The 27,750-nt window shown below is 42.2% G+C and overlaps 1 protein-coding gene across 1 annotated transcript; it reads left to right on the top strand.

Annotated features, from left to right (window-relative positions):
- The first annotated feature begins 2,204 nt into the window (after positions 1–2,204).
- Positions 2,205–25,486, top strand: LOC148100767 (protein NLRC3-like). Its single transcript, XM_087846948.1, has 9 exons — positions 2,205–2,302; positions 7,977–8,099; positions 8,178–8,276; positions 8,345–8,458; positions 10,142–10,202; positions 20,214–20,418; positions 20,567–22,367; positions 23,152–23,325; positions 25,183–25,486. Exons 2-9 carry the CDS (start codon positions 8,020–8,022, stop codon positions 25,484–25,486), a joined length of 2,838 nt encoding a protein of 945 aa, XP_087703074.1. The 5' UTR covers positions 2,205–2,302; positions 7,977–8,019.
- Positions 25,487–27,750: the final 2,264 nt, after the last annotated feature.

The raw sequence follows: 27,750 nt of genomic DNA, 5'->3' as shown, positions 1-27,750 counted from the left end.
CTGATTGTTGTTCATGTATTAGAAATATTCTTGTTTTATTGTTATTTACTTTATTGTTAATAAATAAATATCCATGTAATATTGTTCAACGTTAGTGTTATGTTCATACATGTTAAAAAATACCTGTAAATAAATTGAGTTCAGTGACAATTACTGTTTGTTTTAATCAATTTATTAATAACATAAAACTTTTAAACCAACACAACACATACAACAATGTAACAAATATATCCAAATAAATACATTTCTCATTTTGGAACTGATATTTCTAGAAGTGAAAACAGTCTGTCCATCTTCTCCCTGCTCTGCTCTCCTCAGCCTCTCTTTGCTGCCTCATGTCCTCTCTGATGAGGTCTAGCAGCTCATCATCCTGGTGTCTTTTCCTCTTCCTCCCTGTTGTGGGAGGCTGACTCCCTTCCCCATCGCTGTCATTTTGGTCACCCACTGCTGCGCTTGGCCCTGGAATGTCCTCAGGGAGAGAGGAAATTAGGCCAGGAGGCCTAATGGAAGGCCTCTGTCCTACCACCTCATCCATGAGGGCAAACAAGGGCCAAGTAGCAGCCATCTACTTTGTATGGACCCACCATACAAACTAGTTTAGGGTTATTTTAATTAAAATAAAAACATGTCTATGCAGATGCCCAAAGCTTAACAACACAACCGATATAAAAATGTAACTTTTGCACCACCAGATTTTCATATACTTGCATTTGAAAGTGTTTTCCTTTCCTGCTTTGATCAACATCGTTATTAGAAAAAAATCTCCTGGATGGCCCGAAATGAATCCTGGGATATGGTAGGACACGAAGGATACACTGGACCCATCCTTCAAATGAAGGATGCATTTGTCGCCACATTTGGAGGACTCTTTGAATTTGGACAGCCTTTCTCGCGTTGCTGTGACATCATTTCCTACAATTACAGGATTTGAAGCATCCTTCCCCTGAATTTGGACACAGACTATGAGTACAGGTGTTTGAACAAACAGCACCTTCTTCCTCTCTCCTGGGACTCGATGTTGGCTGATGCTTTCTGGACACATTTGTCACTTTGAGCTTTTATGACCTGAAGGGTCTGTGCAGCCTGGATCTGCTCCAGCATCTGCTCGGAGAATGAAAGTCACGCGGATGATTTGATTGGCTGTGAGCAGCATGTGGGAGCAAAGCTGGAACACCTGAGGACAGGTTTGAAGAAGCAGGGAGTCAGTGCAGACAGAAAGCCTCAGAGCTTTGAAGGAGAGGCTGCAAGAGCCCAGAGCATAGACTGGATATCAAAGATGGCCTGTTTGGAGTGAGTGTATTTGGAGCGGATGGTGGAGCGCTCAGTTTCTCAGTGGATTCATGTTTCGGTCCTGGACGTTGATGCTTGTTTGTGTGAAAGGACACAGATGGACCTTGTTTCCTTCTTACATTCTTTTTTGTGTCCTCTGTGCTTCATCTGCTACTCTTCACTCTGTTACTTTGGACTGATTTCACTCATTTTCTTACTTTCTTTTCAAAGAACTTTTGAGCGTCTTTGTTTCCATGTTTTCTTTGCGTCACATATGACAGTACGTGAACAACACAACATGTTTGATCTCAGGCTCAAAGAAGGAGCAGCATCCTCTCTCCAACCTGTTTCTCCATCTTCTACAACACCTGATTCATTCCAGTTTCTCTGCTTTCCCTTTGATTCATTTCAACATGAAGCCTGAACGTCTGTGATGAACACACTATCAGCATCACTGACATATTTCACAATTTAAAAACACTTCCTGTCACTGTGGTGGTTACAGTGACATCATGCAGTTTGTGCTTTGACCTCCAGAGGGCGACAAATCAGCACAGACAGAGAGCTCCATTCAAACTTTGCTGCCATCAGTAATAATTCTTCAAATATAATCATCAGTGTTTGAGCAGTTATGATATCAGGGACAATCTAGACATGTGTGACAATGCTGAACATGTCACATGACACACCTTAAACATCATGTGATCCACTCTCAGCTGCACTTTCATTCATGACTTCAACAGGTTGAAATGATCTTTGAAGAAACATCAGTTTAGTGCTGAAACATTCAAACGCTACAGGAAGAAGAAGAACAAAGTGATGACACATGTTTGTGTTTCAAACAGCAAAAATAAATCACGCCCTGCCAGAAAGTGGGGAGTTTCCGAGGTTCGCATGAACGCAGCACACAGTGTTTCGATCCGCCTGAGTGTCATCAAACGCCTCTTTGGGTGTTTCCTTCCTGTTCAAAGTTTACTTTTACTTTCCTAATCTTCGTGGAGTGGAGCTTGTTGTTGGTGTGTGTGAAGAATCTGTAAGTTTGCTTTGTTTACTCCTTTAACAGTTTGTCTTTAGGAACTGTTTGTTCAGCTCATGTTTGATTTCTTCACACAACAAACTGTGTGTGTTTGTATTTCCGGGCTCTCCGTTAAAGTCAGTAGCTGTGTCCCAATTCAGGGTCTGCACGCTTGAAGTATGCACACTACTCGTACTACGTACGGTGCGTACTATAAGTACGAGAAGTGCGGAAGTGAGAGGCTTGTGAAATGGGACGGTCTAGCCTACGTCGCGCTGTTCAGGTTGCCTAGCAACCATGATACTAACCGCGAGAAACGTTACATACAGCTTTGTTTGACAGAAATGAAGGAGAAAAAATGTTTTGTTGGTCATTCATTTTTTACATGACATCACTTTGATTAGTTGAGTATCTGAGGCTGAGACCACAGGACTGTAAAACATGATTGTTGGGCTTCATTTCTGTACCGAACAGTTATTTCAAGATTAGTTAGCAAATAACAATTAGCTAATGTTGTTCATGAGACTAAAATCATCTCACTGTGGTAATGTAAATATAATATGGCCAATATTATATTATTGTCAGATTATTATGAGATATATATATATATATATATATATATATATATATATATATATATATATATATGTATGGCTTTACAACTAAGTTAACACTGAAAGTACAAACATCACTAATGTCCCACAACTTTGCCAGCAATGTTTTAATGTTCTTCGTTATTAAACATTTGCACATAAACATTTGGTGGCTATAGCTCAGGTGGCAGAGCAGGTCAGCCACTAATCAGAAGGTCGGTGGTTCGATCCCAGGCTGCCTCCTAGCTGCATGCCAAATATCCTTGGGCAAGATACTAACCCCATGTTTGCCTACTGGTGGTGGTCAGAGGGCCCGGTGGCGCCTGTGTCCGGCAGCCTCGCCTCTGTCAGTGCGCCCCAGGGCAGCTGTGGCTACAATGTAGCTTGCCATCGCCAGTGTGTGAATGTGAGTGTGAATGGGTGAATGACTGAATGTAGTGTAAAGCGCTTTGGGGTCCTTAAGGACTAGAAAAGCGCTATACAAATGCAGGCCATTTACCATAATTAAGTGACGTCATGTTCAGTACTTACTTTTGACAGTTCACTCTTGGCCGCTCCCTTCTGCCGTATTTTGCGGGGAAATTATCCACACCCACCGCCGCGCTATGAATTGTGGGATATATGGGACCACAAAGCGTGCACCGGACCACGCTTGATATTTGGGGAAATCGACGGCGCATTTGGAGTACGCATTTGAAGTACACTTCAAATTGGGACAGCCGTCGTCGCGTGGCGGTGACGTAATCGCACTTGAAATGCGTACTTCAAGCGTGCAGACCCTGAATTGGGACACAGCAAGTGTGTAATGTTTTCCTGGCTAACATCAGCTGTGTTCAGCACAAATCTGCCGCTCCATAGTTCACGGCAACGGACTCACAGCTGGACCAACAAGGCCGAGTGTGTCCGCCATTCTAAGCTACATTCGTGTTTGTGTACTTATACCAATCTAGCAACCGCACGCTTCCTAGTACGCTTACTAGGAAGTACGAGAAGTGCGGAAGTGAGAGGCTTGTGAAATGGGACAGTCTAGCCCTCGTCGCGCTGCTCAGGTTGCCTAGCAACCACGATACTAACCGCGAGAAACGTTTCATACAGCTTTGTGTGACAGAAATGAAGGAGAAAAAAATGTTTTGTTGTTCATTCATTTTCTTTATGACATCACTTTGATTAGTTGAGTATCTGAGGCTGAGACCACAGGACTGTAAAACATGATAGTTGGGCTTCATTTCTGTACTGAACAGTTATTTCAAGATTAGTTAGTAAATAACAATCAGCTAATGTTGTTCATGAGACTAAAATCATGTCACTGTGGTAATGTAAATATAATATGGTCAATATTATACGTATTGTCAGATTATTATGATATATATATATGTATATATATGTATATATATGTATGTATGTATGTATATAGTTGCTGTTATTTATATTTCCTATCACCTTAAATGTTCACTTAAAGACAAGAATCTTTGACAGTGTATATATAGATGTATCATACATAAAATACTAATATTGTTTGTTTAATTTGTTGCCATTGCTAAATTTGGCTCAATGCTTACATACATGTGTATTTAGAAAATGTACGAGCTGTGATACACATGGAAATCAAATGTGTGATAAGCTGCAGGATTCAAACACAAGTGTAACTTATAAATACATGTTCATACTTATATTACACAATCAGAGAAAAAGAAAAAGAGAGAGGGTGCAGGACAGACAGACAGGTGACAACATCGCTAATGTCACACAACTTTGCCGACATGTGGCCAACAGTAATGTTTTAATGTTCTTCATTATTAAACATTCGCACATAAATAAGTGACATCATATTCAGTACTTACGTTTGAAAGTTTACTCTTCGGCTGCTCCGCTTCAGCCGTCTGCTGTATTTTTCGGCAAAATGATCCACACCCACCACCGCGCTATGAATTATGGGATATATGGGACCACACTTCAAATTTGGGGAAATCGACGGCGCATTTGGAGTACACTTCGGATTGGGACAGCCGTTGTCGCTGTGACGTAATAGGTCTCAAAATGCATACTCTGAAGCGTGCGGTCGCTGGATTGGGACACAGCCATAGTTTGTACTTTGTGAGTCCAGAGTCCACACAGGACGCAGCATGCATGATGATGTCACAGCCCTTTACCACCTTTACTGTCACTGTGATGCTGACCCCAGACCAGCACCATGATAAAGTGAGCTGCTGCTGCTGAACTTGAGCAGTTAACAAAGTGATGAGCAGTCAGGCTGCAGGTTTCTACCTGTTCATGTTTCTACAGTAGAATCACTTTGAAGTGTCTTTGTGCTGGTTTCATCTTTGATTTGTGTTCATAAACACTCAGAGAAAGATCATGTGTGTCCTCATCAGGACAGGATCTGTGTTGGTGTGTGGGGCTGTAGCCTCAGCTTTGTATTGTTACATGGTCATTATGAGACAGTGTGTTTCATGTAATACTTTACTCTCTTAAAGAATCAACCCAACACTGATCACAACAAAGAGACATCCAACATGCACAAACATTTGACCCACAACATGCAGTTAATGTGCACAAATGTCTTTGATATGCTGCTCAGTGATGGTGGTGACTGTCAAAGCAGAGCTAGTGAGAACCCAATGAGAATCAATAAGTGTATTGATAAGGTTTCTGCTCTAGATGTTTGTGGTCCTGGTGAAAAGGCAATGAGTTTTCTCCTTGAAATAAGTGTTTATATTGTTGTTATTGTGGTCATGTCCAAATTCAAGGGCTGCATCCTCCTGAGGCCGCATTTGTAGGCCGATTACGTCACAGCGACACGACGTAGGCTGTCCAAATTCGTAGACTCCTCCAAATGCAGCCAACAAATGCGTCCTCCTTTTCCCCAGATTTGGAGGATGGGTCCAGTGTATCCTTTGTGGGCCACCATATCCCAGAATTCATAGCGCGGTCCTGTCGATCCTCTATGGCGGCAGCTACTTAGTTTTAATATTACTCTTATTATTCTTTCTGGGTCACAGAATAAACTTTAAAGATGTTTTCAGGCGAGAATGTAGCTGTGTAAACTTCAAATATCTGCTCGTTTATCAAGACATCACATATTTTCAAAAGCGCTCCGGCATTTTCGGAGACGTCTGTTACCCACCAGCTCGAAAGCAGGCCGGTGAACACCAGCTCACTAGAGCAAGCAAGAACAGACTCCCAGCACATCATTTTCAGATCCCCGCGGTCTTTTGCTACTCGGGTTAAACATGATATATAAGTCACTTAAAAATTTTATTGTTTGGCCTTTTTCAGTGTTTTATTTGTTCGTGAATCGGTTTGGCTGAGATTAAAGTTATTAGATTAGATTAAATAAAACGTTATTAATCCCTCAGGTGGGTTCCTCCGGGGTTTTCACACAGCTGAATAAACGTCAAACAGAAAACTGATTAAACAGAAGTGTGAGATGGTCGAGAATTTACGCCAGGGTCATGTTATATTTTAGATAGCAAGGAGTAGGCGACTGAGATTTTATTAAAACACAGAGAGAGCTGGTGACGTAACTCTGAAGGCTGGACCGTCCAATTTCACAGCCGCTCACTTTCGGCCTACGCAGCCTCCTGAGGATCCAGCCCACATAGACCGTGAAGGCCGGGTCCTCAGGAGGATGCGGCCCATGAATTTGGACATCCCAATTGTTGCTCCACAATGAGGTGTAACCGCGTCATAAATTACATATTGTTAGAACACATTTTGTGTCGTTATAAATCCCAAACTGTTCCTGGAATTTTAGAACTGACTGTAGTGGCAATTCCTTTTGTTGGACCAACCAAACGTCTAACAATTACAAATCCACAATCACTGTGGTCCTATTTTGTACGTAGTTATCTTCATTATCAGTCAGGACTCCTCCTCATCCTTTTTTCTTCTTCTTTGGTGCAACCCTATGCATTTGGGGTACCCCTTTGGCCACTTCCCTTTTCCACGATTCCCCTGTGGGAGAGCTCGGTGTCATTTCTCTTCCAACACTAATTATATCTTTATCCAACCTGATGTTTCTGATTGTGTGTTTTTAGTTCATTGGTGTCATCATTATGGCTGTCTTCACTAGATCCTGTGAATATGTGGTACGTGTGCGCCGCATGTGTGTATAGGAACTGCTAATGCAAGCATGAACAGATAATCCTTGCTAGCTGTGAAGTCATAGTATCGTTGAGCTAACCTTTATCCCAACTGTTGATATTTGGTTATAGGAGCTGGAGCGGGCCAGTTATTTACTTGGAGGGCTTTAAATTTGAACATAGCAGTTACAGAGGCACACAGTGGGTCAGTTTCAGTGTTTAGTCTTATTCACATACTCCTTCAGACTCTTCACACACACTGATTTTCATACATAAACACACTCCTGTGGTCTTTCTTGACTTCTTTCACACACTGACGAGCATCTACAGACTGTGAGCTCCGTCTTCTTTGTCTTTGGAGCCGAACTCAGTCTGAGCAGTCAGACCACATATTTCTAAAGCAACACACACACACACACACACACACACACACACACACACACACACACACACACACACACACACACACACACACACACACACACAGGTGAAGGAAACAGCTGCAGTACTAAAAACTGCCTCACTGTCTACAAATATATGACCTGAATGTTTCTTTCAGGCTGTAAAAACCTTATTTATACTCCATTACAGTCCTGCATTCATAGTATCACTTCTGTTACATTAGTACATGTATTTTATTCTGATGAACACATGAAACTCTGAGCTGGATTGAATCCATTGAATCAGAGTCCAGGAATCAGACTAAACACACTGAATGTGTCCTGAGCTCGGCCGCTGTTCCACAGTAACTGCTGTCAGAGTCACTGTTACTGAGTTAGCTTAGAGTGTGAACTCTGTAAGCAGTCAGCTTGGTCCTGGACATTGTTACTGCAGCAATGTATGACCTTTGTAGGACTACAGTAATGGAGGATTTGGAGGCTGAACTCAGCTCTGTGACACTTTTTGTCGTGAACTGATGAAAGCTATGTCTCAGATGGATGTTAGTCCAACACATCAGACACGACCTCTGCAGCTCTCAGTTGATGTGCACATGAATGATTTGTGTTTCCTCTGCAGGTGAAGGTAGAAAGTGTGTGTGAGCTGATGTGAATTGAGCAGCATGGATCAGTGTGAGGAGGGAGTCCCTCCCTCTAAAACCACTCTGTGTGGGCAACATGAGAGCCAGACCAAAGCTCAGAGGTGAGATGACCAACTGTCCATGACTCTTCTCCATGTCACAGCTCAGCACTCACATCACTGCTCCATCATTATTCACAGGAACCCACCTGGACCTCCACCCAGCTCTGTGTCCTATGAAAGTAACTCAGTCAAAGATGTCATTAAGAGATTTGAGCAAAGACAGTCAGCTGAGAAAAGGTAAGCTAACACCAATAATATCAGCTATTATGATGAGAATTTTACTGAAGATTTATAACTTTTTTCAGGATCCATCAGAGACTCAAACCTGGACCTCCACCCAGCTCTGTGTCCTTACAGAGTGACTGGTCTAAAGATGCCATTCCTGACTTTAAATCAGGCGTGTGTCGTCCTGCAGAGAGGTAATGTGTGTGTAAATGTTGTTGAGTGTTTGTGAATAAATCCTCCATCATGTTTATGTCAGCTGTTTCACACACATGTTCATATGTGCAGCGCTGTGTGTTGGAGTGTTTCCACAAACACAGCAGATACTCAGCGAGATTATTTTTAGGAAGGGGAGATGTTCTCTAACTCCGAAAAACCTGTCCTAAAACTCTTCACTCAGTCTGATCCCCACTTCCTGCTCCTCAGCAGTGCTGCTGTTTTCATGAACCAGGACAGAAATGAACTGAACTGTTGTTTCCTCATCAACTTCTTTCTGTCTGCTGAATCTGTAGTGAATCAAAGTAAAACGTGTGAAAATGCAGCTGTTAATAATCCAGTTTCGTTAGATAAACTTGTGAATGTTGCAGTGTGCTGTTAAACAGTAACATAGTAACTGTGACGTGCCCTGATCTGACAGTAGATCATGTTTGTGTTCTTGGTCACATCACACAGAGTTCAGCTTTATAGGCTGGAACAGTTTTTAGTATAGATTACAAATATATATTATATATAACTAGAATACAGTTTGTAATCTATATAATGTTAGCTGCTAAATGGTAAATGGACTGGACTTATATATCATCAGTGAGGATCAATGAACTGACCTCACAGCCCATTGTTCATTTAGTGCTGCTGGTTTCAGTCATTGTACAAATGTCCTGTTTATAAGGTTGGAAACTTGCAGTCAGCTGAGACTGAAGAAGTCACTGTGATGATGATGATGATGATACATTTCTCCCACTGAAAACGTCCAGATGAACAGAATAAGCTCTTTGGGAAATCTGAATATATTTGATATCCAACTATAGTTATATATTTTATCTAACTCCCCTCATTCACACAGCACTTTTTTCTGTGCAAGTCCTTTCTATCTATCATTCATACACGTTGATACAACGATAGATGAATCAGAGAACAACTCGGGCATATTTCAGGCATATTTGACATCCAAACTGGAGCAGACTGGGATTGAACCAGCAGCCTTCCCAGTAGTAGGGACCTGCTCTCTGACCTGCTGTACCTCCTGAGCTACAGCCATCCTGACCATTAGCACCAGCTGGTGCTGCATACAGACTAGAGAACATCAGAGTTCTTGGATTGTGGCTCACTCACAGTGGGACTGCAGCATTAGGATCATTTGCCTTGCTCAGTAAGTCTGCCCCATATCATCAAATTAAATCCATCTTATTTTCTTATATTTACCTGTTCTGGAATTTGTGCTTCTCCCTGTTCTGGATTTCTGTGACTGCAGAAAAATATAATACTTCAATATAATAATTAATTAAGGCTGAAATACAGCAAGCAGCAGCGCAACAAGAAGTAGTTTTTATTCCAGCAGTGTGATGTTCAGAGTTCAGCTGTGAGTTTAACAAACTGTTGTTAACCTCCTGATAGATTTTGACTTTTTATTAACTTTAGAATAATTTTTTTGTGTTTGTCCAGAGTTTAAAACACAACAAAGAAGTGTCAGTAATCAGGATAACAGTGGAAGGACTCTGGAGTATAATTTTAATTATTGATCAGTTTGATCTCTGACAGTGAAACTACAAATACAGATGCAACAAGGGAAGCAGCAGAAGTGACTAATCAAAGTGTGTGTGTGTGTGTGTGTGTACGTACAATGACAACTATTCATAGAATTCTCTATGGTTCCTCCACAGAGTGGACCAGCAGATCTCAGAGGTTCAGTCTGCCCAAACACACCTGGACTCCATATTTATGGTCTGTACATGTACAACAGCTACTTTCATTATTAATATTAATACTAATACATTTATTTATTGGTCCCTTTCAACTGTACACTAAATGACCAAAAGAAAACAAACTTTGAGATTAGACGGTGCAAAAAACTGTTTGTAGTTAAGATCAGTGGGAATGAAGCTGAATAACTACTGCTTCTTCAATAACTTTGTCAATGAAAAATAAATGACAAATATAATGGAAATTAGGAGCATTAGCACTTACTAATGATGTGACTGGACACTCGGCTGTATTGAGGCGACCGGGCACATTAGGTGGAACTCAACTGTAATGGAAAACCAGTCAGTCCAGTCCAGTCGATCTGTCGTGAGTTGATCTGAGCGGGTACTTAACGGGGGCCATAGATGTGTTTGTGCTTAATAACAATGAATCACAAGATTTTTAGATTACTGTTAAAATCTCATGTTGTTTGTTAAAGTTCAGGGTGTGTTACTAAAACTGTTGTTTGCTCACTTTCCAAAGACCCAGGCCCCATAAAAAGCAGCCAAACAGCTTATAAGAGTTACACACCCACACATATCTATCAAGTTAACTCTGGTCTAACACACTTGGATTTAGCTTGAAGAATGTTTCTGTACAAGGACCGAAAATGATTTAAACAGCAGCCAATGTCCAAAGAACAACTTTGACACACCTTCATAAAGCCTGCAGAGCACTTAAAAAAAGAAACACTAGCTGAAAGTTTGGCTTCTCTTATGGAAAGTACAGAGAAATTATGGGTTGCTCCAGACTTGTGCACAATATAAGATAAAAGAGTAACTCAAAATCCTACAATAATACCGAGAAAATCCATCTACAGCTAACTGTCCAAGTGGATTTGTTTAAGACAGCTCCATCTCTTGGTGGCCCTCTGCAGGTGAAAGTAGTAGAGAAAGTAAACCCCATGGGAAGGAGGGAGGACTCTCAGCGGCTGACTTCAAGCTCATATTCAGACATTTGGCGATCATGGCTCAAGAGTTGGGTGTTCGTCTTGTAATCGAAAGGTTGCCGGTTCGAGCCCCGGCTCGGACAGTCTCGGTCGTTGTGTCCTTGGGCAAGACACTTCACCTACCGCCTACTGGTGATGGCCAGAGGGGCCGATGGCGCGATATGGCAGCCTCGCCTCTGTCAGTCTGCCCCAGGGCAGCTGTGGCTACAACTGTAGCTGCCTCCACCAGTGTATGAATGTGAGAGTGAATGAATAGTGGTATTGTAAAGCGCTTTGAGGGGTCCTGAAAAGCGCTATATAAATGCAATCCATTATTATTATTATTATTATTATTATTATTATTATTATTATTATTTGACTTCTCACTGAAAGCAGCTATTTTGAGTGGCTGTACCTTCATTAGAAGAGATAGCATGGCAATAATAATTAGAGTTGATTGAGCAATGCTGTCCTTGTAATGTAGTTTATGATTTTTATACATCTTTTTGTGGACAAGTCCAGTTTTTCTGTAGAGCCTCTCAAGTTGGTGACAGCAGTCAAAGTTCACGTGTAAACCAGAGCTGCAAATCAGGTCCAAATGTGTTGTTCAGAGTGAGTGGGATCATCAGTGTGCTGCTATGTTAACATCCTGCAGCAGGATTTGCAGAGAATGGATAGATCACTAAGTCATTGTTGAGTTTAGGGGGATGGTAGACAGTTGGAGTAGGTTCAGCCAGTTGACACACAGTAGATTGAAAACTAGAGAGCGAAAATTTCGGAAGAAATTTTAAGTGTGCCTATGCCGCTGCTAATCAGTGTAGTTTGCCATTCATACGGCTACAGAGAGCAAAACTCAGTAGAGCAGCCATTCTCCACCATGAACTATGGTAAAAACAAACACCGCTCGCGCCTCACAGATGACAGCTTACAGTTTTGTGTAAAGATGAGGTGACTTCGTACAGCCCCGATTTGCAGACGCTGTGCACAGAGGTTCATGAGCAGAAGTCCCATTGTAACACGGCAGACCCGACAATGTTTGCATGAACACGCTTTGTAGCATTACTTTATTGACCACTTTTCACACATGGTTGCTGTACCCACACAGCCGGCTGTAGCTTTTCATCTCACAGCCCGACACACACTCAAAAAACAGCCGAGAGAGCACAGACTTTACGCCTGAGAGGCGTGATTGCAGATGCCGCTCAGGTGGGTCCACCTCCCCTGCAGCAGCACTGCAGACCACGTCCCGCCACACACATCAAACACGTAAAATAAATATTTGTGCACGTTTGCATTCACTTTTTGTTATTTTTACACAGTGTTCTGAATGAATAACAATGGTCTACAGCCAATCTTGTGTATTATTATACAAACGTTGGTTGTAAGATTCAGATAACTATTTAATAAAAGCTAAATATTTTATATGAGAGTAAGAAAGAAAAGTATATCTTTGTGCCCCCCTTTCCCTGTTAATGCCCTACCTGGCCCCCTAGCAAAAGCTTGCTAAATCCACCCCTGCACAGTTACCAGCTGTCTCTCAGAAACAGTTCATAACTTCCCTTCAACTCATTCATGTCACTTAAAAGGTAAACCTGTTTCTCCATCACCTGTTCAGCTCTGATGATTCAGTAAGGACATCTCCTGGTTTCGACCAGCCGCCTTTACAGCTGTGGCTCCAGCAAACATCAGCTGATACTAGAAATTAATATCAAATAAATTCTAACAGCAGCTGATCAAGTTTAAACGTGCTACTGTTGTTTAGCGCAACATCCGCTGGTTTCTTCTTTCTGGCGCAAAGTGGGTGAGAGAAAAGCCGATCAGCTGATCATTTATCAGTTTCATGACTGAAGTTGCAACAGGCGAGAGAATGACAGGGGAAGAGTCTGCTGTGCAGCGTAACGACAGAATAAATCCAGCTTTGTGTCTTTTTACATTGTAGCTGAAGTCCGGGAGAAACTGTGTTCCTTTTCAGCTCAATACAAAACGCGTAATATTTTCTCTGAATGCGGGACAATTCCGTTTGCACGGGACGGTTGGCAACTCTACTAACCTTATGAATACAATAAAGTTCACCATCAGTAACACAGCACGCACCCAGCTGTATAGAAAGTCTGTCATGCTAGCTAGCGCGCAGGACGACTTATTGTCACTGATTGTCTTACCTGAAATTCAGTTCACCGGAAACTCGTACCGGCGGCGTGAGAGAGAGAGACAGAGAGAGAGAGAGAGGGGGGTGAATGATTTTAATTCTCAAACACGTACCCTAAAGCAGATGACTCGTAATCTGGAGAGGAAATGGCGTCTCACAAATTTAGAGGATCATCATTTAGCCTGGAGAAATAGTTTGTTGCTTTATAAGAAAGCCCTCCGCAAAGCCAGAACAGCTTACTACTCATCACTGATTGAAGAAAATAAGAACAACCCCAGGTTTCTCTTCAGCACTGTAGCCAGGCTGAAAAACAGTCAGAGCTCTTTTGAGCCAACCATCCCTTTAACGTTAACTAGTGATGACTTCATGAACTTCTTCACAAATAAAATTTTTATCATTAGAGAAAAAATTACCAATAATCATCCCACAGATGTAATATTATCTACAGCTACTCTTAGTTCCATTGATGTTAAGTTAGACTCTTTTTCTCCAATCGATCTTTCTGAGTTAACTTCAATAATTACTTCCTCCAAACCATCAACGTGTCTTTTAGACCCCATTCCTACAAAACTGCTCAAAGAAGTCCTGCCATTGATTAATTCTTCGATCTTATATATGATCAACCTATCTCTAATAATCGGCTATGTACCACAGGCCTTCAAGGTGGCTGCAGTTAAACCTTTACTCAAAAAGCCATCTCTAGACCCAGCAGTCTTAGCTAATTATAGGCCAATCTCCAACCTTCCTTTCATATCAAAAATCCTTGAAAGAGTAGTTGTCAAACAGCTAACAGATCATATGCAGAGGAATGGTTTATTTGAAGAGTTTCAGTCAGGTTTCAGAGTTCATCACAGCACAGAAACAGCTTTAGTGAAGGTTACAAATGATCTTCTTATGGCCTCTGACAGTGGACTCATCTCTGTGCTTGTCCTTCTTGACCTTAGTGCAGCATTCGATACTGTTGACCATAATATCCTATTAGAGCGATTAGAACATGCTGTAGGTATTACAGGTATTGCACTGCAGTGGTTTGTATCATATCTATCTAATAGACTCCAATTTGTGCATGTAAATGGAGAGTCCTCTTCACACACTGAGGTTAATTATGGAGTTCCACAGGGTTCAGTGCTAGGACCAATTCTGTTTACATTATACATGCTTCCCCTAGGCAGCATCATTAGAAGACATAGCATACATTTTCACTGCTATGCAGATGACACCCAGCTCTATCTGTCCATAAAGCCAGATAACACACACCAATGAGTTAAACTGCAGGAATGTCTTAAAGACATAAAGACTTGGATGGCCACTAACTTTCTGCTTCTCAACTCAGATAAAACTGAGGTCATTGTACTCGGCGCTGAAAAGCTTAGAAATATGGTATCTAACCAGATTCTTACTCTGGATGGCATTACCTTGGCCTCCAGTAACACTGTGAGGAACCTTGGAGTCATTTTTGACCAGGATATGTCCTTCAACGCACATATTAAACAAATATGTAAGACTGCGTTCTTCCATTTGCGCAACATCTCTAAAATTAGAAATATCCTGTCTCAGAGTGATGCTGAAAAACTAGTTCATGCATTTATTACTTCCAGGCTGGACTACTGCAATTCATTATTATCAGGATGTCCAAAAAACTCACGGAAAAGCCTTCAGTTAATCCAAAATGCTGCAGCAAGAGTACTGACAGGGACTAGAAAGAGAGAGCATATTTCTCCTGTTTTGGCTTCCCTTCATTGGCTTCCTGTTAAATCCAGAATTGAATTCAAAATCCTGCTCCTCACATACAAGGTCTTAAATAATCAGGCCCCATCTTATCTTAATGACCTTGTAGTACCATATTACCCTATTAGAGCACTTCGCTCCCACTCTGCAGGCCTACTTGTTGTTCCTAGAGTATTTAAAAGTAGAATGGGAGGGAGAGCCTTCAGTTTTCAGGCCCCTCTTCTGTGGAACCAGCTTCCAGTTTGGATTCGGGAGACAGACACTATCTCTACTTTTAAGATTAGGCTTAAAACTTTCCTTTTTGCTAAAGCATATAGTTAGGGCTGGACCAGGTGACCCTGAATCCTCCCTTAGTTATGCTGCAATAGATGTAGGCTGCCGGGGGATTCCCATGATGCATTGAGTTTTTCCTTTCCAGTCACCATTCTCACTCACTATGTGTTAATAGACCTCTCTGTATTGAATCATATCTGTTATTAATATCTGTCTCTCTTCCACAGCATGTCTTTTATCCTGTCTTCCTTCTCTCACCCCAACCGGTCGCAGCAGATGGCCGCCCCTCCCTGAGCCTGGTTCTGCCGGAGGTTTCTTCCTGTTAAAAGGGAGTTTTTCCTTCCCACTGTCGCCAAAGTGCTTGCTCATAGGGGGTCATATGATTGTTGGGCTTTTCTCTGTATCTATGAAGCGCCTTGAGGCGACATTTGTTGTGATTTGGCGCTATATAAATAAAATTGAATTGAATTGAATTGAATTGAAACGAGACAGAGAACCGCTCTCGGTGTAAGCCAGGCCCGGTCGCTCGGCTCCCGCATGTCCTTTCTGTCAAACACCGGTGGCTAGCTGCCCTCTGTTGGAGCTCCGCGTTAGCCACCACCAAACAACTCAGTTATTTTTGCACATCGACCAGCATCTGGACAATCTACCACCTTTCACTGTTTATACGGTTACTAAAATGAATAAATGTATCATCGGCCCATAAAAATGAAACTTAAGTCCAGCTGTGCCTCCGAGTCTGTGCAAGTATTTGCGAGAGACTGGGGAGGTGAAACGAGAGAGAGAGTCGTCTCGCTGTTGCTTTTCAGCCAAGCGCTAGCTAGCCGGCCAGCTGCCATGCGGCAGCAACATCGTCAGAGCACTGTTGCTAATATGGGATGTCTTGATAAAACGAGCAAATATTTGAAGTTTACATAGCTAAATTCTCGCCTGACTCTCTGATCACGTCTCTTAAAAGTTTATTTTGTGACCTAGAAACACTAATAAAAGCAATATATAAAACGAAGAGGTGGCCGCCATTGTTTGACTGGCAGAGGTGTGCTATAAATTGTGGGATATGGCGGCAGTGGTGTGCTATGAATTGTGGGATATGGAGTTTTCCACCATGTCAATGGGCCAAAATTTGCACTAAAATATTAATATTTAAAAAAGTATAAAAGTCATAAACACCAAAAGTCATAGCACACCATTACAGATCCAGCCGCACAAAATGATATAACATATGTGAAGCGTGTCTCAAAACTGTGGGGTGAGTTACGCTGCGAAATTTTAGGCGGAAAAAGGAGAATAATAAGCAGCATAAATCTGACGAATAGTAATAAGTGTGCCTCTTGGCATAGGCACACTTAATAAATCCAAGGAATAGTAATAAGTGTGCCTCTTGGCATAGGCACACTTAATAACTGAAGGCAGGAGCAGACACCTGTATGACTTTCCACCTCTCAACATAGATTATTGTCCCTGGGCAGTGCTACGGGGCTGGTAGATGTAAACAAACCTGGAAGAGTAGATTTATTCAGCTGAGAAATGTCATGGAGTTGTGTCGTGATGCTCAATCATCCAGGTAAGTAAATCCCAAAAATTGATTCTGTTCATCTGGACGTTTTCAGTGGGAGAAACGTTTCGTCATCATCCAAGTGACTTCTTCAGTCTCAGCTGACTGCAGGTTTCCAGCCTTATAAACAGGACATTTGCATAATGACTAGCAGCACTGAATGAACAATGGGCTGTGAGGTCAGTTCCTTCATCATTGGTATGCACATTGTCACGACCATAGATCAATAACCACTGATCAAAGACCATGAGTCCCGTTCACAGAGAGTTGGCATATGGCTGAAATCACATCATTGTAAGATGGTAACAGATGTACCCTTAAGCCCCCTCCTTGATTCAGAGATGGTCTTTCCCTTTGCACGTAAATGGCCTCCTTGACTCCGCGCTCATACCAGCATTCACATTTACTCAGGGCCTTCTTGCTGTGTCTGTGGGGATGGTGTCTTTTCTGTGTTGTAGCGTCCTGATGATGCCCTGTTTGTGCTGCAGGGGATGAGAGTCAAACCTTAAATACTGATCCGTATGCATAAACAGAGTGTACCTTTAAGACCAGTTGTCTGTATGATCAACTCAGTCACCTATAACATCTCCAAGTTTCTGGCTTTGATTCTCAGCCCGTTGGTAGGCAGCTCTGAACACCAGAGAAACGTTTCTCTCACTGAAATCACTGCATTCATATGAACAGAATCAGCTTTTTGGGGATCATGGAGTTGTGGAGAATGTCTCAGTTAATCAGATAAAGTCAAACTTACGACTGGTGAAGAGATCGTGGATGATATGTGTAACACTGATGAAGCGCTGATGAATTAATACAGGCTAGGTATTGAGTGAAATATCAGGTTATTATTAATCAGAAGATTTAGGAATGCTACTGGAGCTGATGGGCAGTAATTAATAAATACACACAACACAAAATGCTTTTGCAGGTACCATGTATTTAACCGAAATCAAAGAAAAATAACAAAAGGAAAACTTAAATAATCACTCCTGCTGCAGCTTTTCAATTAATCAAAAACCCAGTGGGGGTGTACAAAGACAACTAAGCAAATTCTTCTGACTTATACCAAGCAATATAGATTCTCAAAAAAAGTTCCCCATAAATAACACATGTTAACATCAAAAACACTGATCCACACTGAAGAGGAGAAAGTCCATGAGAGAGAGAGCGCTATTGTCCATAAACAGGGGGGTATGATTGTGGAAATCAATGTATTCGGAAAATGGGGACACAGCGTCGTCTTTGATAGCTTCCTACCCAACCAGTGGAAGCTTCAATGCAGAATGATTCCTGCTCCTAGCCGTTCATTGGCTCGCCATCCTTTTCCATACCCAAAAAGGATCACCTGGCCTGCATTAAATAAACAAGGCCAATAAGAAATCACAAGAATAATACAAAAATGTCAGCCAGTTAAGCTAAATACATCAAGTTATTCTTGTTCCTGTGTACACAATTTATAAATAAATAAACAAACAGTATATTTAACCAATAAGGATTTAACTAAAACATTTCAACTGCTATACACATATTATATAGCTTCACAACATTTGTTATTCAACAACTGTCGGTCAAATCAAAAATCAAAATCAAATTGTTTGGACCGGCAGCCGCCAATTAGCGTCAGCTGGTAGCAATACAAACAGTCAATTAAAAGTTCAAACTCACCAATTCTGTTCTGTTCAGTGCACAACAACACTACGGCTCTGGCTCACAGTAATCAGCATCTAAGTTGCATAAGTTAGTTGGTGTTAAAAAAAAAATGCATTAAAACGGGAAAAGCAAGTGTTTGCTAGTGATGGGTCCAGCAACACTGACGCACCGGCGCATGTATCAAGCTCACAGAGCGAAGCCTGTATCGGTGCGTGTGTCACTTTAAGAAAAAGTCACGTGATCGATACAGCTGCAGTATCGCTCATTGCCAATGCTCCAAACTGTGTTTAAAAGGTACCGCATCTGCATCTGTCAATGGAATGAGTCACCACAAAAAAACAAAATTACTCTCGCAAAGATTTAAAAAATACATATCTCTCAATAACAAAATGGAGCCCCCCCGCAAAAAAGAAACGTTTCTGCTGTGTGGGATCATTTTGATCTTTCAACTGCAAATACGGTAACTGTTTGTCTGTCTTTTTTTTTTCAGTGTAATCTATCAGAATAGGAAAAACAGCAATGTGACTTGCAGTATAAAGTATTTATTTAATTTTATGCAGGTTAAATGTCGCATCTGTTCTGCGGGGCTTTCTTACACAAACAAAAGCACCCCCTCAATGTTTAGGCATTACAGAGCCAAACATAAAAATGAGGAGACAAACTCACGGAGAATGAACGCAGGTAGGCCTATATAGACATTGAGCATCATTATCATCATTTTTTTTCATTAATATATGTTTTATTATTTTCAAGCATCTAGGAAGACTGTTTTTGACCAGGCAGTCCTGAATTTTTTTTTTAGAAAGGATTGACAACCCCTTAGTATTGTGGAGAGTGTCAGAGAAAAACATTCTAAGATTAGAGGATCCTTTAACGTACTGGGGGAATAGGAAGACATCTTATCCGAACCTTTTCCACCTGGGTTTACAGTTTTTGTGTACCCCAGCTTCATCTGTGCCCTATGAGCGTGTGTTTTCCAAAGCTGAGGAAATGGTGTCAAAAAACGCAATGGACTGAATGCAAAACCATTGGATAAACTTGTTTTTCTGAATAGAAATTTATAATAAACTCTGAGTCAAATACATTTAAATGGGTAATGTTACATTCACAATACCTTCACTTTAATTTTTACTTAATGTCATTCGCAATATATTTTAAAGATGTCTACAATATTTGCAACGTAAAAAAATATCAAATGATTCCATGGAAAGTACAATAACTTACAGTGTATACAAGTATGACTATGTCATTGAATCAGTGTCTGTTGTGAGTCTCAAGTAAGTTGCCTGCAAGGATATTTAAGGTCCAGCAGGTGACAGTATGGAGCAAAACAGCAACACTGTGTCGATTCAGTATCGATACAGTTTGGGGAATGTGCTGAAACGCTTCACGAGGCCTCATCTACCCATCACTAGTGTTTGCTAATACAACCCTGCAACAGCTCTGTCACCTGGCTTGCCTCCACGCATCCGGGAGGAAGCAGGGACAGGCTTACTATGACCTACATACCATCCAATTGGCTGAGCAAAGTCATGTGGTTGGAGTCATGTATTTGTGATGTGTTCAATGGCAGGAAGTAAGTGCAGGAAATTACTAAAATCTAGTAAAACAGATTTTACTCTGGGTTACATATGCCCCTTGATCGTAAAGAAGTGGATGTTGTGGTGATTGAAGTTCAGAGTGGTGGGTCATTCATAAAGTATTCTGTTCCAGCTGCTGGAGGACAACATCATCACTTTTGTGAAGAACGAGCTGAAGAAGATCCAGAAGGCTCTGAATCCAATTAAGCCCCAGTGCTTGGAGTTTCAGAGGGAGGATGATGAGCAGAGGAGACACAGCAGAGAGGCATTTGTGAAGATCACCGTGGACTTCCTGAGGAGAATGAAGCAGGAGGAGCTGGCTGACCGTCTGCAGAGCAGTAAGAGGATTTATATAAAGACTTAAGCTGCTGGATGAATGACACACTTGTGACACCAGTGGGTTCAGTCATTTCTCAGTGGGACAGATATTGTCATCAGCATTTTGTAAAATATGATTGTTGAAGTTATATTTTTATTATTATTCAGAACTTCCAGCTGCAGTTTGTTACCTTAAACTTAAATCTGCACTGAAGAAGAAGTTCCAGTGTGTGTGTGAGGGGATCGCTAAAGCAGGAAACCCAACACTTCTGAATCAGATCTACACAGAGCTCTACATCACAGAGGGAGGGACTGCAGAGGTCAATGATGAACATGAGGTCAGACAGATTGAAACAGCATCCAGGAAACCAGACAGACCAGAAACAACAATCAGACAAGAAGACATCTTTAAAGCCTCACCTGGAAGAGATGAACCAATCAGAACAGTGCTGACAAAGGGAGTGGCTGGCATTGGGAAAACAGTCTTAACACAGAAATACACCCTGGACTGGGCTGAAGACAAAGCCAACCAGGACATCCAGTTCATATTTCCATTCACTTTCAGAGAGCTGAATGTGCTGAAAGAGGAAAAGTTCAGCTTGGTGGAACTTGTTCATCACTTCTTCACTGAAACCAAAGAAGCAGGAATCTGCAGCTTTGCAGACTTCCAGGTTATGTTCATCTTTGATGGTCTGGATGAGTGTCGACTTCCTCTGGACTTCCACAAAACTACAATCCTAACTGACCCTAGAAAGTCATCCTCAGTGGATGTGCTGCTGATAAACCTCATCAGGGGGAAATTGCTTCCCTCTGCTCGCCTCTGGATAACCACACGACCTGCAGCAGCCAGTCAGATCCCTCCTGACTGTGTTGACATGGTGACAGAGATCAAAGGGTTCACTGACCTACAGAAGGAGGAGTACTTCAGGAAAAGATTCATAGATCAGGAGCAGGCCAGCAGGATCATCTCCCACATCAAGACCTCACGAAGCCTCCACATCATGTGCCACATCCCAGTCTTCTGCTGGATCACTGCTACAGTTCTGGAGGATGTGCCGGAAACCAGAGAGGGAGGAGAGCTGCCCAAGACCCTGACTGAGATGTACATCCACTTCCTGGTGGTTCAGGCCAAAGTGAAGAAGGTCAAGTATGATGAAGGCGCTGAGACAGATCCACACTGGAGTCCAGAGAGCAGGAAGATGATTGAGTCTCTGGGAAAACTGGCTTTTGATCAGCTGCAGAAAGGAAACCTGATCTTCTATGAATCAGACCTAACAGAGAGTGGCATTGATATCAGAGCAGCCTCAGTGTACTCAGGAGTGTTCACACAGATCTTTAAAGAGGAGAGAGGACTGTACCAGGACAGGGTGTTCTGCTTCATCCATCTGAGTGTTCAGGAGTTTCTGGCTGCTCTTCATGTCCATCTGACCTTCATCAACTCTGGACTCAATCTGCTGGAAGAACAACAATCAACCTCCAAGATATTTAAGCGAAGAAATTCTCTTGAGATAAAGATTTTATTCCAGAATGCTGTGGACAAGGCCTTACAGAGTCCAAATGGACACCTGGACTTGTTCCTCCGCTTCCTCCTGGGTCTTTCACTGCAGACCAATCAGACTCTCCTACGAGGTCTGCTAAGACAGACAGGAAGTAGCTCACAGACCAATCAGGAAACAGTCCAGTACATCAAGGAGAATCTCAGTGAGAATCTGTCTGCAGAGAAAAGCATCAATCTGTTCCACTGTCTGAATGAACTGAATGATCGTTCTCTAGTGGAGGAGATCCAACAGTCCCTGAGATCAAGAAGTCTCTCCACAGGTAAACTGTCTCCTGCTCAGTGGTCAGCTCTGGTCTTCATCTTACTGTCATCAGAAAAAGATCTGGATGTGTTTGACCTGAAGAAATACTCTGCTTCAGAAGAGGCTCTTCTGAGGCTGCTGCCAGTGGTCAAAGCCTCCAACAAAGCTCTGTAAGTAAGATTCTACATCAGAAGGTAGAGGAGGGAAAACAATGCTCTTCGTGAAACTGGCCAATCAAAATAAAGTGGTGTTTTTGGGAAGGGTGAACTGAAAGTGGGAAAGTGGTCAAGTGGCTCATTATAGACCAAGGTATGCGATAAGTAAGGGTTTATTTAAACTGTATGTATTCACAGATATTACAGTTAAGAAAGTGGTTAACAGTACTTTATGTATTCCTGTTTCAGTTGGTACAGACCTAGTAAGGCTAAATATTCCAGCTCTTTACTGGTTTCTATTTAGATGTAGACATACAGTTATATTTTTAACCAATCAAAGTCCATGTTTTTTTAACTAGACTTATTTGTATGTCATCCATTATTTACTGTATTTTCCGCACTATAAAGCACACTTAAAATCCTTTCATTTTCTCAAAAAAATCGACAGTGCGCCTTATAATCTGATGTGCCTTATTTATGAATTCTGGTTGTGCTTACTGACCTTGAACCGATTTTATGTGGTACATAAAGAGGGTTCCACAGCCTCAAAAATCTGTCAAAAAATGTTTTAGTACAACTTTGGTAAGTTACGAAGCTGGACCACTTGATGGATTGTCCGAGCATTACAGCTACCGTAGTCAGGAGCCAAAGTCAAATGAACACTGCGGAATCACTGAGAGACTTTTGTAGGGTTACTGAGGGTTACTGAATTATATTGTACACCAGCATATCTGATTTTCTAGTCTTGGTTTAGCATATGAATATATTTGATTTGATTTGATCACAAATTGTTTTTCAGACTGGGTAGCTGTCACCTCTCAGACAGAAGCTATGAAGCTATTTCCTCAGTTGTGTGCTCCCAGTCCTCAAATCTAAGACATCTCGATATGAGTAACAATGACCTGCAGGAATCAGGAGTGAAGCTTCTGTCGTTTGGACTGAAGAGTCCACACTGCAAACTTGAAACTCTCAGGTCAGGATTCAGACTTTTCACAGATGATAATTTATAATCCAAATTATGTTTCTGTATAAATAGTCTCCTACCTTCTCCTTCTGTATTTGACGCTCCTATGCTACAAAGTGTTTGTTCTCATTGTTGTGAGCATTCTTTTGAGTATGTCACTACCACAAGGCATATAGATGGCAAGAGTTGACCAATCATGTACCTGTAAGGCTATAAAATATGCAATAATTTCAATGACTTTGGATGTTCTGTGTCACTACCTGCACTCCAACTCTTTCTCCAGATATGGCCATTTCCACCCATCATGCCCAGACAACCCCACTAACCCTCAACACTATTCAGTTCCCTGGCCATGGGTAAATTTAATCGTATTGATTTCCTTCTCTGAAACTTCTCTTTTTTGGTGATCTCACACAAACAACAGCTACTCCCCATTTTAGGATGCTTGAGTTCTGCCCTGACATAATTCTTCAGTGCCTGCCTTGTGTTCCTACTTCTGTTTTCTTGCTACACCTAAACCCTCCATTCTTCACCAAATTAATTTGGAACAGCTCTTCCAGGCTAAAATGTGTTTCTTACTACATTTTTTTGTCATCTTGAATGGTAACATTTTATTCTTTGATGATCAGCATCTTGTCCTGACGACATTTAGTTCTACACCTTCTGCTGGTTTTGAGAGCTGTCATGGTGGAAAATGGTTCTTCTCTAATTGGCCTTCCAAATAGAACCAATACATCCAAAACTGCTTACCCTCACCTTTGTTGATTTATGAAATCTACCTAGTAGTCATTGCTGCTGTTGGTCCATACTCCAGCTTCCAAAATCCCAGCATAATTACCTTACATACCCTCAGAGCATGTGTTTATCACAGAGGCCAGCCACAGTGCAACCTGATTCAGGTTCCTTGAACGTTTACATCAAGTTCTCTCAACCTCCAGAATTTCTTCTGATCTCTTGTCAAGCCATTTCTTCATCTTTTTTCCATTTCATCTGCCGCTCACAAAGGAATCTCTGACTACCTGTTCAAGGTCATAGGTCGCTCATCATCATCATAACCCTACAAATTATATATTTGCAATAATCTTCAAGACCTTAGTAATGTACAACACATTTTTCCTCGGGATGTCTTCTTTTGGGATGCACCGAGCCCCGGAGGTGCCACCAGGCCCCTCTGAGGCCTTCCCCAAATTGCAGCCTCAGTTCACGGTTACACCATCTGCCATTACAGCGTCTACTAAAAATGCTGTCAAATCTAAAGTGTTTAAACTTTTAAGCAAATATTTAGTTCGATCTTCTGTCAGTGTGTGACATCATTGCTGGTAATAGCTAACATAAACTAACATAAGTCTCATTAGTGACAGAATTGATAACAGGAAAATAAGGCCACTAACATTAAAAATCAGTTTAAGGGGATCACATTTGGGCTGCCCCTGTCTGTAACAATGAATTTTATGTTAAACCAAGGAACCGATGAAATACTCTCTGTGAAACCCAAGTCGCCAATAAGACATTACATACATTTAGTTCAACTCTTATTGTATGTGGTCTTTTAGCACCTCCTAGTGAAGTACTTGGGAGAGAGTTCTTGTCTGGAGGTCATGACTTTGAAGCCATTTGGACGTTTTGTGTGGAGTTTGGAAATATGAGTGTGAATGGTTCTCTGTCTCTGTGTTAGCCTTCTGACAGACCAACAACAAGTGCAGGGGTTACCTCATCCTGTGGTAGCTGGGATAGCCTCTAGGGATAGCCTGGGATAGCCTCTAGCCCCACTGAATTGGATAAGTGGAAGAAAATAGATAGATGTTATTGTATGTGACAACAGAGAATCATTGTTCACAGATGGATTGTTGTTTTGTGTGTCTGCAGTCTTTCAGGCTGTCTGATCACAGAGGAAGACTGCACTTCTCTGGCCTCAGCTTTGAGCTCCAACCCCTCCCATCTGAGAGAGCTGGACCTGAGCTACAATCATCCAGGGGACTTAGGAATGGAGCTGCTGTCAGCTTGTCTAAAGGATCCACGCTGGAGACTGGACACTCTTAGGTATGGAGAGAACTGCTTTGTCCAAATTCAGGGGAAGGATGCTTCGAAGGATCCTACCTACCTGATCCACGTAGGACGGGTCCTTCGACGGCTGGGTAGGCTGGAAGTGAGTAGCTGTGAAACTGGATAGTCTTCTAGCCTTTGTTCTACTCCCGCCCATATTTCCGCGTTTTTCCGGTCTCTAGCGTCACAGCACAAAAATTTTAAAATGGACCCAGAAATGCTGCTCCATTTGTTTCTTCCTTTTTTTGGTACATTTTTAATTCTCTAGGAGAAATATAGACATAGCGATAGATATATAAAAATATTCTTTAAATTCCCTGCTTGCCTCTGTAGGCAGTCTATCCTTCAAGCTTGGGTCCCCCCGCAGGTTCTAGGAACAGCTAGTATACAGATGATTCTGTACACTATGCCGGCCACTTGGTTATGGCGTTCCATGTATGCCCTGCCTGCTAGCATCTTGCACCCTGTAGTTATATGCTGGATTGTCACATCTTTACACAGCCTGCACCTGGGGTCTTGCCTGGTGTGATAGACCTCAGCCTCTATGGATCTTGTGCTCAGAGCTTGTTCCTGTGCTGCCATGATTAGTGCCTCTGTGCTGTCTTTCAGGCCAGCTTTGTCCAGCCACTCGTAGGATTTCTAGATATTAGCCACCTCCTCAGTCTGCCAGAAGTGCATACCGTGCAGGGGCCTGTCGTTCCATGATGGTTCCTCATCTTCCTCCTCTTTCTTGGATTTCTGCTGTCTGAGGTATTCACTGGGCACGTGGTCAGTTTGAGCAAGAGACGAAAACAGGGCGTTGTTGGAATGCTACTACGCAAGTAACCCTGGCGGAAGGGGTTACATGAATAGGATGAGGGACCTATGGAATCTTCGATACCCAGCATCCACACTGATGGCAAAACAGCTAGTAGCTCAGTCTTCCAATATTCAGAAGAAGGCACTGCTCTCACAGCTAGAGATTGACGAGGTACAACACACATGCTAGGGCAAGGGGGAGCCAGGACGACAGGTCATGGGGGCGATATCATCACCCCCCCACCCGAGATTGGGTACCAAGCCCCAAGTGCGATTAAAGGATTGCTGAGTGCGAGCGGAATTGACCTGAAAGGTAGAATCATGGCGAAGTTTGAAACCTGGATCCTCCGTAGCAGGTTACCAAGACTACATGAAGTACCCTCAGAAGATCTGCTAGATGATGTGAATGGAGCACTACGGACGATACCTACCGCCACCATTACCGAGACTAACAAGCTGATCTACACTACAGCAGTAGTGATCAGTGAGATGCTTGGCTACAAGTTGAACAGCCACAAGGAGCTGTTCCCTCCATGGAGAAGGAGGCTAGAGGGCAAGATCAAGTAGCACGGAGGGAGGTTAGCCAATTGGAGTTGCAGAAAGGTGCGACAAAGAAGGTGCATAAGAAGTACAGGAAGCTGTCAATACATGAGGCCTTGGAGACTGCTAAGGAACAATATGAGAACAGCACTACCAAGGCTAGAGACGGAGCAATACTGGAAGAGCATATGGAAGAAGGACACAACCCATAACAGCTCAGTGGCTAGCGGATCTGAGGGCAGACCATAGCAACCTCCCTGAACAGGGTCCAGTAACCATCACAGTGGCAGACATCCAAGAAAGTAGTGGTGCAACGGATCACGGTTTATCCGAAATCCGAACCGATCCCACTCCACGGTTCGGTACGCACATGATCCGAAGATTCAAAAAAGAAAAAAAAAGTATGTGTGTGGTGCGCGTGGTCAGTCTGTCAAGCAATAGTTATGGCCAGCGCTAGCGGTCTAAGTAGCGGATCAGAGGAGTTTGCGGCATTTAAGCAGCCCTTTGCTGCCCAGTCCGTCCGGGCTAAAGCTATTACAAAAGCTATTGGGGTGTTTAGCTGCAGACGGGAGGCCGTATTCCTTTGTGCAAAACAAGGTTTAAACTTTGATGAACGTGCTTGAGCCACGCTATGATATCTCGTTGCGCGTCCACTTCAGTGACAAGATCGTTCCAAGCATGTATGAGCAGGAGAAGTTTAAAGTTATGGCTGAACTGTCCCAGGCATCTTCTGTTGCTCTAACTACAAATGGGTGGACCTCCAGGGCAACGGAAAGCCACGTGACCGTGACCGCTCGTTATATCACAGCGGAGCGGTAGATACAAAGCCCTGTACTGCCCTATAGATTACATTAGATTAGATGAAGCTTTATTTTTCCCTCGGGTGGGTTCCTCCAGGAAATTCAGTTTCCAGTAGTACAGCACCGACAGAAGTTACAGAATGTGAGCAGAAATATACCATATATACACATATATAAATACATAGAATACAAAAGGGATAAATAGAATAAATAGGAATAAGAATACAAGGGAACGGCACATTTAAAGTATTGT

Source organism: Neolamprologus brichardi, chromosome 10, assembly GCF_056152115.1.
Source record: "Neolamprologus brichardi isolate AB-2024 chromosome 10, ASM5615211v1, whole genome shotgun sequence".
NCBI classification, from domain to species: domain Eukaryota; kingdom Metazoa; phylum Chordata; class Actinopteri; order Cichliformes; family Cichlidae; genus Neolamprologus; species Neolamprologus brichardi.
The sequence above is the reverse complement of the archived record's forward strand: the minus strand, read 5'-3'. Positions and strand labels throughout refer to the sequence as shown.